General features: G+C 46.5%; 1 protein-coding gene across 1 annotated transcript; it reads left to right on the forward strand.

Moving 5' to 3' along the window:
* Nucleotides 1-362: 362 nt before the first annotated feature.
* On the forward strand, nt 363-4,285 carry F4822DRAFT_40100 (fungal-specific transcription factor domain-containing protein). Its single transcript, XM_051457906.1, has 3 exons — nt 363-1,156; nt 1,224-2,666; nt 2,724-4,285. Exons 1-3 carry the CDS (start codon nt 1,011-1,013, stop codon nt 3,799-3,801), a joined length of 2,667 nt encoding a protein of 888 aa, XP_051319962.1. The 5' UTR covers nt 363-1,010; the 3' UTR covers nt 3,802-4,285.
* The last annotated feature ends 7,860 nt before the right edge of the window (nt 4,286-12,145 follow it).

Consider the following 12,145-nt stretch of genomic DNA (forward strand, 5'->3'; position numbering starts at 1 on the left):
TGAACTACCAATTTAATTGGAAAACATAGATTACTATGTCCACTAACTTGTCACCATCGGAACTCGATATCTACACTTACTAGGCAGTATAATTGGTGCAGACATAGCTCTTCTTCCTATACCTTCATACAGCCGTTCGTTTCCGCCTAAATTGAAGCCTCTGAACGACCCCGCAACTTGTCAGATCCATTAGCTAAAGATCGTACCTTACATAATCTTGGTCGATTTAAGTAAAGCGGTTTGAGATGAGGAGAAATGGCTAACTCGTTCAGTCATAGGCCAATCTATGAATTACCTAATACTCAGCGCGCCACTTATCTTCCGTGCTCTTATCTCTGTCCGTCTTCTCAACTAAATTCTATTCGTCATTATAGTTGATCCTTTACATTCCATGCTTGCTTTTTCGGGCGACGAGCGTGCGCCATCGATGAAAGTCTTCCCGCAATGAAGCAATACCGAATGCAATAACGCACCTCCATGGTGGCTCATGATCTCATCGTCAGGTTACCCTAAGAGCCTAGCGCTATCGTCTTGCAACTGAATTACAGGGGGCAATAGTCTCTGTGGACCAATGATCACCAATTTGTTTATCATCTACCAGCATTTCTAACAAGCCTCATTGCTTGGAGTGAAAACAAATAATAAAACGACCCTCTTCGCTTACGCTACTTTGGCTAGGTATACGGTTACTCGTTTTTATAAAGAGGATATTCAAGTCTTAAAAGCCCATTAAGCATCAAGATCCGCCATCTACAATTGGCCAATCTCGCAAGGGACCCAAACTGCCGGATAAGAAGCCGTTGCTTGCCGCCCATCCCTCCCCAAACCCCCGGAAATTTTATCGATTTTATCGCCCGTCACACCCATGTCTGTTCAGTCTTAGCTTGCATGGGTCCTGAAAATTGCGCCCTTTCCATTACGTTTCTCTTTTTCCGCCAACTTTGATCTGATCTGAACCCGTTCCACATAAACCCTCTCGGTAGCCTAGTCCACTGTCTTGAGACATTATTATGGACGGCCCCGACTTGTCGGGTTTACGACCACCTGCGACGTCGAGTTCTGGTCTTCCTTTTACCGATTCCGCCCTTGCCCCCTCTAAGAAGAAATCCCGGAGGGGCGGGGATCCATCCATCCAGAAGCGTCGATGCGTCAGCACGTACGTGATATACACCCTCAACTCGCCTGCCTATTAATCGTGATCGACGTTGACATTGCATCTTTAGTGCTTGTATAGCCTGCCGGCGTCGAAAGTCGAAATGCGATGGTGCCCTTCCGAGTTGCGCGGCGTGCGCGAGCGTCTACGGTACCGAATGCATTTACGACCCCAACTCGGATCACCGCCGAAAAGGAGTGTATAGAGAGAAGATCGACAGCATGAAAGCACGCAATTCTACCCTCCAAATCCTGATCGAAGCGATACTTAACGCAGAGGAAGATGATGTCCCCGATATAGTCAAGAGAATACGAACCTGCGATAGCCTCGACGCCGTAGCCGAGTCGATACTCAAACAAGAAGAATTTGGTACAAGTGGGGCAATAGAAGAGGAGGACGAGATAGACAATGACTATACCACTGATATGCCTGTCGAAGGCGAGAGAGATCTCGCTCGGAAAATGGGGGAGCTGCGGTTAGAGAATGGTTCAACGCGCTTCATCGGTGGAACGTCTCATCTCATACATTGGGATATACACGGGGCACCGAATCCAGAATACGAGTCTCTGAATGTGAACGCCGAAGATACCGATCCTAAGACGAGTTGGTCTGATGTAACGAAAGATCCGGTGGTTGTAAAACATCTCCTTGATATGTACTTCAACTGGCACTATCCTTACTTTACCACGCTGTCACGATCCTTATTCTACCGCGACTTTGAGAGGGGGAAATCAAATATCTTGCCTTATAAGACTGCATATTGCTCGCCATTATTAGTTAATGCCATGCTTGCCTTAGGATGCCATTTCACTGATATGGCTTGTGCCTATGCCACTGCCGGTGACAGCTGGACTAAGGGAGATCACTTCTTCGCGGAAGCCAAACGATTGATCGTTGATAACGACGAGTACGAAAGGCCACGATTGACGACGGTTCAAGCATTAGCCTTGATGTCTGTGAGAGAAGCAGGCTGCGGCCGAGAAGCTAAGGGTTGGGTTTATAGTGGTATGAGTTTTCGAATGGCACAAGATTTAGGGCTCAACCTTGATATTGGGGGCGGCATCAGAAGCGAACACGATAATCTAGACGAACAAGAGATCGATGCTCGGAGAGTTACCTTCTGGGGTTGCTTCTTATTCGATAAGTGTTGGTCAAATTATCTAGGCCGACTTCCGCAATTACCAAAGAATTCGTATAGTGTTCCCAAGTACGACGTTTTCCCGGACGAAGACGCCGAAGCCTGGTGCCCGTACACCGACTCTGGTTTCGATGTATCCACGAAACAGCCATCACGGACCCGTACTATTGGTTTACAACTATCCAAGCTGTGTGAAATCAGTAGCGATCTTCTTCTGTTCTTCTACCACCCAACCCACATAGGACGATCAAGCGGAAAGTCGATCGAACTCAAGAAATTGAGTGAACTACACCGGCGACTCGAGGATTGGCGCAAGGAATTGCCTAAGGAGCTAGAACCTAAGGAAGGACAGTTGCCTAATGCTATCTTGATGCAGTATGTTAAACCCCCAATCCCGCAATCGCAGTCAATCCCAATACTGACTAGTGCTAGCATGTTTTTCCATCTACAATATATCCATCTTTTCCGACCATTCCTCAAGTATTCTCCCAACGCATCTCCCTTACCTCCCCATGTATCCCCGCGACGAATATGTACAGCAAATGCTGGCGCCATCTCTAAGTTGATGCGATTGTATAAGAAGCTTTACAACTTACGCCAAATCTGTAACATTGCAGTGTATATGCTTCATTCTGCTTGTACTATACACATTCTCAATCTGCCTGAGAAGACTGCCAAGAGGGACATCATTCACGGAGTAAAACACCTCGAAGAGATTGCTGAGGATTGGCTCTGTGGACGACGGACCCTAAGTATAATCAGCGTACTCGCCCGCAAGTGGAATGTCGAACTTCCTGAAGAAGCTTCTCATGTTCTGCAGCGAACGGACGAGAAATGGGGCACTTTCAAGACATCCGATGTACCTTCGCCTCGGTCTCACATGGCCTTGTCTCCCTCATCCTCAGCTGCGAACTCGACGTCGCCACCAGCAAAACACGAGCATAGCCCTGCAAGTCGTCATCATACACCACCAGCTGGTTCGTCTCCGCTGAATGTTGCGGGACCAGTTGTACCGAACGAGATGATGTTTAAGAGCTTGGCACCATCACCAGCTAGCTATCACTCTGACGGACAAACCCCGCAATCGATGATTAGCAACGTGGCTATTATGGGCAACTCAGTGTCTTCCCTAGACAACGAGAACCCGGATTGGCGCCAAGCTCAAGCAAACCAGACTATCATCAACTACCCACAAGCGTTTACGTCAGTTCCAAGTAATCCTGGGCCTAGCCAGACACCTCAGCCCACGAGAAGAAATCAACCTCCAAATGCGGTCTATGCAGTCGATGGACAGGATTGGTATATCAAGGATGGTGTAAATTGGCAAAGCAGCTTCGATGCGTGGAACATGGGAAGTGGGCCTTCCGGAACGAATGTATCGGATCCATCTATGTTCATATTCACATCGAACTCACCAGCCAACAGCACTGGTCGGTCTCTGGCTCCTATGGAATTCAACTTCGACAATCTCAACAACCTGGATGAATGGAATCTCGGGAATTTGGAGTAATAAGGAAACCATATCATATCAAAATACTGGGGGGATCATTCAGGCTAGCATTTAAGGTCGGTTACTGGTATGTGAGATCTTGGAGTAAGTGTGTAACTCGATTTTTTTCTTTCTTTCTAATGGTGAAAGGGGGCTATGGCTTGGGGATACATGGATGGGGTGCTACACATAATGGATGGGCCTAGAGCCTCTTGCGTTCAACCCGGCTTGATGATTAATGACTACATGGAATAGGTACAAAAATAACGTAAATGAATTAAAAATAACTTGATGAGGTATATCATATATTCATCCTAGAAAGGGGGTACCGGCTCTTCCATAGAATCCAGTTGCAAATATCATCGTAACCATTCGCCTGCTTTTGGGCGTCATGGTATGGCGGGCTACTAAGAAAGTGAGGAACTCCGGAGCGCCGGAAATCCCCACCGCAAATTTTCGACATCGACGAACTTAGTGATAATAGTATCGACCTTGTACAATCCTTTAGCATAGTATCTACAGTATCAGTGATATAATATTATTTTCTCTGCAGGGCAGTCATTCGCTCCTGTAACGCGAAGATTGTCAGGGCTGCTTATGTGCGAAACTTCTAGTATTTTCTATGGTAACATCGGCCGACGAGAGTATATGAGTAAGTAGAATGACGATAACCTCGTTGACGTCATACTAAACACCCGCAAATATGGAAACCGGCTGGTCTGCTTAGCGGGTCACGATTTTTTATAAGGAAAAATCTACTCTTATTATGTTTCTCATTTTACGTCATCGTATCTAACCGTTAGATACATAGTATCGAAATTTAATTCTTCGCGATGTAGTTGGCGGTAGCGGATTTCGAGTACCAAGAAACTCTAGCGTACCTGTCAAACCCTATAAGAAAACAGCACAGGTATGGCGATTCAATACACCATTCCCTGTACGGTCTGATCATACTACGCGTAAGTCGTACGTCGCAAGCTCGAATAACAAGAAGTTATACCAAGAAATCCAAGAACTTCCAAGAGGATCTAAAGAGAAAAGAAAGATCCACCCCCAGATTTTCCATCGTCGATCAGAAAATGGAACCTGGTGGGCCTTAATATGTGGAAAGGGGAAAAGCTTCTTTAGACGTGTCTAGCAAGTTGCTTCTAACTCTTGAAGCGGAAATGTTGAACACAGGGTTCATGAAATATTGGAGAAAACTTAGGCAGTTGGATTCGATCTACTGCACTGTTGATGCCTATCTTGAAGATAGTCGCAGAAAAGTGCAATATTGATGATGCAAGCCGCTCAATGGGAGAATGATCAGCCGTACTTATGTGTGTATACGAGCAATGCTGGGCAGACTTCGGTGGCAATGGTAAGATATTTTAATTGTCGTAGTCAGTCTAGATCACATTTCATTTATCTTATACCTACACTATATGTATATACCTAGAGTTATGGAAGCCTTGATAATTGACAGTAGAGGGGCAAATTATGAAGGATATGAAAAATAGAAAATTAGTCGGCTACTTCGTGTAGATCTGGTATGTTTATCGTTCGAGTGCCAATAGAAATTATTATCGAGGCCACGCATGTGTATTAAGTGTGCCGAAGCGAGAAATTCAACCTCAAGTCAATGAGGATAATGAGGTAGTGTTCGTGATAAGCTAACCGCTAGAGGCGGATGAGTGGTTCATGGCGGCTTGACGTTGACAATCGCTTGACTGGTCACTGACTAGAAAGAGTGATGATGAATGAAAATGAGAAATATGTGCGATAGTGGAGATATGGACGTCACGATAGAAGTAAACGACGAGGTCATACCACTCACATGACCTCAAGCTTTGGGACTTACGGACAAGAAGAGGATAGTTGATGACCGTTGTTCGCTTTTCTGTGCGACGTCGGCCCACCGTCTTCGTCAACATGCTTTCGAGGGATTCGATTTTACGTTAGTTGACGTACGCTGGCCGATAATATTAAGACGGCATGGCCGCTGTTGTCGTCTGGTCCAGAATCAGGGTTACTCCGAATTGCCCAAAGTAGGGGAGCCAAGACTCATCCTCGCACCGGGGTACAACCACGTAGCGCAAATCGTTGCTTGAAAAGGTTGTATCGTCGGGATGTCCTATGAGATGTCCGTAGCTATCTGGTCAACCGGAGTGAGGGCGACTCCGGGTAGAGAAGTGGAGGATCGCTCCGGATCAGCGAAGACGGTTCGCTAGATGCTGGCGCGCCTTCGATCTGTAAGGAACTCGGGCGTCTGGATCTAGCGCGCGTACGGCTTCTGGAGTATTAGTCTGTAAATCTTTGTCCTTGCAGGTTCTACCCCAGATCGCAGCTTGCCGAATGGTAACCCAATGGACCCTCTCGGAGGGACACTCTGAATTGGGAGTAGACTTGCCCCATTTCTGGGGTAGCATTCCGTTTTGAAGATCACCTTCGAGAGGCTGGCATTGCTTCCAAAAAATTCCCGTCCTCCCCAATACCGAACGGAACATCGGGAGCTTTAAGCCTTATGGATGCCTGCAAGCATACCATGTCACCTGCACGATCTGGGGAGGCCTGAACATGACAGGTCGAACGGGCTCGCACTGATGCAGGCACCAATGTTGGCTAGCTTGGCTAGGGTGGTAGGATTTGGTAGCGTGTACTCTTGACAGCTCTCCAAGCTTTAATAAAATATACTAGTTAACTCTCATCGCGAGCTCTGCCGTTTCACTGCATCTATGAGATGCGGTGGCACTGTATTGACGACAGATGTGGCGCTGGGACGTATAAGATGTCAATCTTTAATCTAGACCACTCAAGGGTCGTCCATCACTTCCTGTCTCAGAATTGGATGGCATAGCTCCGGCACTGTAGATCCTGGGGTTTAGTTTTCCGGTTCTTTGGAGAAGTTGTGTCAGTAAGTGGTAGGATACGGTATAGCAAGTTTACCAGTGCATCTCTATAGCTATTCCCCTGATGGAAGCATTCTTGTTGAGATGCAGCTGTCACACATATAGAATGCATAAGTACTCCCTGTAACCCAACTTCGAAGTAGGAAGAGGTGTCTTACCCCAACCAACCCCCAAAAGGGGACAGGCACGTGGTAGTAATCTATTTTTCTCCTTTCCCCCGACCTGATCGTCACGGGAAAGAAGCCGTACTGGCAGCAGAGAGGTGACACCTTGAGAAGCTAGGACCGCCGTCTAGGTATATGATACCCTTGGAATTCTAGATAATCTGATCTTACCATCAACGATGCGTTAGTAGCCCTGCAAACCTGGTTTTTTCATCGAGCCAGAATAGGCTGAGAATTTAGGAATGGCGTAAGTTACGCGTAACTTAATGTCTTCCTATATGGATATTTCTGTTTTCGGCATTCCGTCATTGATATAGCCCCTTTATCGCTTAGGCAGTCGTGCGGGAACCAGAAGCCAGGCTGGCGTATACGTGAAGCTCGTGGTAAAATAGCCTAGATCCCGGACCTGCAGACTGGCGCTTGAGAAGCGCGCTGGATTTAATTCGCGTACGTTACGCATCCATAAGATGCGGTGCCGAATGGTCTTTGAGCAGAATAAGCGCTCAAATATATTGTCGTTACCAGGACGTCGTAGTTAATGTCATTACCATCATGTTGCAAAATATCGAAACGGATAGTATCATTTCGCCTCAATAGCGAAAGCCAAGATTTTCCCCCTTCTTTGGCGGCTTTGCGGTATGAGGGAGGATCATGCTCGATCTTGGTGGAAAATCGGACCTCGTTCCGCGAGCGTTGCCAGCATCTCAAATTGCAGCGTCCGTTGGATCGTACCCTGGATATCTTGGCACGGGGATACCTACAAATATTTCCCAGCTAGGAGGACTAACTTTAGAGTAAGTCGTCGATTTTTTAACTACCGATCGGTGGAGTCTTCCCAACCTTTGAGGCATTGAAGGAAGTTCATGATCGAGTTTTGGTATCGCACTATGTGGTCAAACGAGTCCTTTCTAGCTAGAGCCGCGCAAGGGTTCCAGGTTGTGATTGTGAGTAAAATCGAAGTTCCTACACTAGTATCTTCTTCCCCTAGTTACGTCTCATTCGATGTAGCCAGTCGGACAATTTCCTTCTTAGCTCCGATACCACTTACATATATCTCAATTTTGATCTTAACTGCGACATGGATTGTTTGTTCTTGCCGTAGTGAGGGCTCGGACTTCGAAGGCTTGAGCTAGACGATGACTTAACGACAGCGAGGCCGGAGAATGCTGGGGGCGATAAGGTACGGCATCGTATAGCCGGAAACACGTGTTAGAGCCATATTTCGTCTAGACTTAGACGCGCGTAAATAAATTATTGTCTTGAGTTCCTAGAAATTACGTCAAATATCTCCAGCGCTTTGCTGTGGTGCTAAGATGCAACTTTCTCTCCAGAATAATATCGCCAGACTCATTTGCATAACTTGGCAATATTGCGGCTTGGGAAGAAGCCGAGGTCAGAGCGTGCGGGCGTCGCATCCTACACGGCATCTGTTTATTCATTAGCTGTTTGGTCCAGCTGGTCATGTATGCAGAACTGATCGTCTACATGTAGTCTTCTCACTAGTGCCATAACGTCGACTGGTTCGTGGGATCGAGAAGGTCCCAACTCCGCTGGGGGGTTGGTAAAAGTCCACCAATGGGATTGTTTTGCGATAATTTCGTGCAGTTTCTTGGTGCTAGTGGGAAATTCGGTCCGGCCACCGTTGGTGACTAGGGTGGCCGAGTTCCGGCTCGACTATCCAGCTTGGGACCTAGTCAATAACCGGTATGGTGGTTTCTCACGATACGACTCAAGATATAGAATGCTGAACGTTGTCGCTGTTGCAAGGTGAATTCTCCCCCTTCCGAGCCGCCTTCGGTAAGTAGTAGGTATAGACATCCACATCCCGTCTCAGGGCAAGGCTTCTCATCTATTTTTGATAGAGATGAACTCCTATAGTGACAGGCACCAGGGGCATCAAAATGAGGCATCTATACAAGGGGGAATCATGTTTCCCTGCATCATGCATAAACTGCGAGCATGTATTGTCTTCCAGACGCATGATACACTGCGCTGCACAACAAGCGAGAGTGGTCGTGGCGTGCCAAGCACACCCGCCATGTTGAAAAGAGTGGTAAAGCAATTGAAAAGAAGCTTGGGTACCATGTCTATCCGTCCTACTGACTTCAAGACAACTTGTGGTCTGAAGTTGAATGTGAAAATGGTTGTTGCTAGAAAATTGTAGTTGTCGCGACTTTGGGTCATACGGGCTCAAGTCGCATCGTAGCATATACCTTGATACCTTATTACGACCTATCGATTTAGTAAGACTAGAAATTAGATCCTCTTCTTGAGACGAAGATAAATCATCATCTCAAAGTTGGGACCGGAGATTCAAATTAGGAGGTGACGGGATCTAAAATCTCACTGATACTATATCAAAAGAAATAATACCAAACTCGAGAGTAGGACTTCCGATTGACCGATGTAATAGATGAAACAAGGGCAATACTAAAGGGACTTAGCTCATGTTGGGGAAAACCAAAGGAATACGCCAACTCCGACGACGCGGCAAGTTATGTTATCAGTGTCCGCCTCCGTTACGGCTCGTCCCTATTTCGGCCTTTAACTCATATCGACTAAAAAGTTCGAAGAAAGAAGGGCCGTATTACCTGAGCGACTACTCGTCAGTCTATATTGACGCTTGACAAAGGTAGTTTCCCGCAGGAGGTATACATGTTATGTATGACAAGTCTGCGGCGGACCATAACATGGGAGGACCTTGCAGTTTGCTATAGATGCGGTAGCAGAGGAAGTAACAGTAAAAGATTGGGTTGCGGGAGACCCCTTAGTTCTGGGGTATCATTAAACACCCCGGCTTACACGATCGACGGCACGTAATATGTATGGATGTTATGGTACCTACGTGTAGGAAAGCCACTCGCGTCATAGAAGTCAACAAAGTACTGTTTGACTTTTCATCAGTATGGGTGGAGGATAGTAAGAGAGGTCATATTGCCGAGATATTATTGATTATTCTAGAAGAGTAATCAATAGTTTGAAATATAGAGATGTATATAGGAATGGCGAAATAGTAATGATGATTAAGGTACCTGGAATGAGGCTCGAATGAATAAAAAATAGTGGTCTAGGTTAGGGTGGGATGGTGGGATGAGATTTTAAAATACAGTACGAGAAAATAAATGACGGACTAAGAACTAAAGCTCACCTGAGTAAAGCGCTATAGGACTAGATTATGTAATGCATATTCAACTATTCGACGGTAATCTACCCCGCTGGAAGCTAACCCCCCGCCTGGTACTGTAGAATGAAACTTAATAATACTGTGTGCATTGGCCAGCATCTACTATGTAAGATCCCCACCCCTTTTCTTTTAATCCACCATTCTTTTTGCATTTTTTCAACTTAAGCTCATGACACTTTTGCAACATTTTATCAACGAACGACCACATCTAGACAGGATTGGCATGAAGCATCACACCTTCATTGTAACCCTACATCATCTTGACAACGGCAACAAAGGGGTCCTGGACCGCCAACCTTAAACCATCACCACTATAGAACCCCTAACGTCGTGCTCTATGTAAGTTGGCCACCGGTTGCCATTTACGGTCATAAGCGTCTGTTGTGGGCCAATCTTACAATACACCGGTCAGACCGAGACCCATCATACCATTGCCCCCCGTACGATCATCCATCATCGTTATGAGGGAGATCGTGGAGAGGGAAAAGGCCAGAACTACTGATCTGCTTGTTGTGATATCTTCATTATGTACAACTTCAGGCATCCTGCAGCTCCAAATGAACGCCCTAGGTAGAATTCGTACGAGCACTAAATATTGTCTGTTTCCGAACCTAATGGGATTTAAGATATGACCTCAGCCTAGACGAAGAGCCGGCCGAAACATGAGAAAGCCGACAACCCATCATCCACGGCACTTATAGACAGCTATCTATCTAAGCTGGTCTGCTTTGGGTTATTGCTAGCTTGGCCCTGACAGCCGGCGTGTATGAAACCAAAGATACCTCCATCTTGAGCAAGGCCAAAAAAAAAATCGAGGAGCTGTAACGATCTAATTAGCAACAGAATTATGCTGAAAATTGACAGGAGTTTCTCGGTGATACCCTGGCCGAATATCAAGTCGCTTTCCGCCCGACTTGGGGAAGTTCGCGGGCCTCCATGCTTGCCAAGGATGGTACTCACTGGGCGGCTGGGGTACCAGGGATGGCACTGTCCAGTCATGACACACCCCTTGGCTGTCACTCGCGCTTCCTCCCCTCCACCATCTTCCGATACTCCATTATAGACGGGCCTAATAAGCGATGAGGAGCTAACTATTCTTCATGGCCGCTTCGTACAAGTGGGTAGTCCGCCTTCAATACGAAAGATGTATAGCAGCTAGAGACAAGGCTATACCACAGCGGTATGTTACTGCTAACTACAGGCACCTTATCAAGTCTACCTAATAATGCGTCTCCTCCAACTGATGCGCGCAGTGAGTTTTTATTTTTTATGTACTCAACTAGGTATATCTACGATATTAATTTTCCCAGTTCATCCGAATATGGGAAAATAATTATCATTGGATCTAAAGAATCTCATTTACAGCTGTGGGCCATGCTGTATTAGTGTGCCCTATGCTGGCTTGTCATTCCCAGCCAGAATCCCTCCTATCTAAAAACCCCGTAACCTAGTTGGTCCTAGTGACCTAGTCGCTCAAATTTATGTTACTCTCCATGCGAAGTACCGTCCTCTGTATGTCATTCCAAACCCCTGCGCTCTTTTTTCCACGACCCAGATAGCCCATGTCGTTCACTCGAGTGAGAAAGCGGGTCATATAGCAGAAATGCCCGAGGAGGGATTCACTCCTCTGAGAGAGGGTTACTGCTGGAACTACCAGAAATTCACATCTCATGTCCCCATCTCGTCACTCCATCTCCTCGAACCTGTTCCGCCGTTGTATATTACATCGTCAATCTACTTGCGCTTGTCGATATTGCTCCGATGAGAAGGGGTATCCATTCTCCAATTGAATTCACAGAGACAAGCAGGAACCTCACTTTGCCTGCATGCCAAGGACGCAGACTTTATTTGCCCTCGTCAAGGAGAGTACTCCAGACCTAAACAGAGATTGGCTTGGTTAGACCAGACCTTTTCTATACTTCCTTTGGTCCACCGTCCTTCCGAATTCTCCTGCGAGCCTTACTTAAGACTGCTACTATTACTAGGGGGTCTAGATAGAGTCAAAGTCACTGCGGTGCCGTGGAACACGCCCATATACTACTATACCCTACCTAGGTACTATAACCTGTATGTTCACCTTCAAGAAGTCTTCTCACACCCTTGTCCTCCGCCCGTAGTGGATTCGCTGC

The sequence above is a fragment of the Hypoxylon trugodes genome, assembly GCF_022578975.1.
Source record: "Hypoxylon trugodes strain CBS 135444 unplaced genomic scaffold F4822scaffold_1, whole genome shotgun sequence".
Classification (NCBI taxonomy): Eukaryota; Fungi; Ascomycota; class Sordariomycetes; order Xylariales; family Hypoxylaceae; genus Hypoxylon; species Hypoxylon trugodes.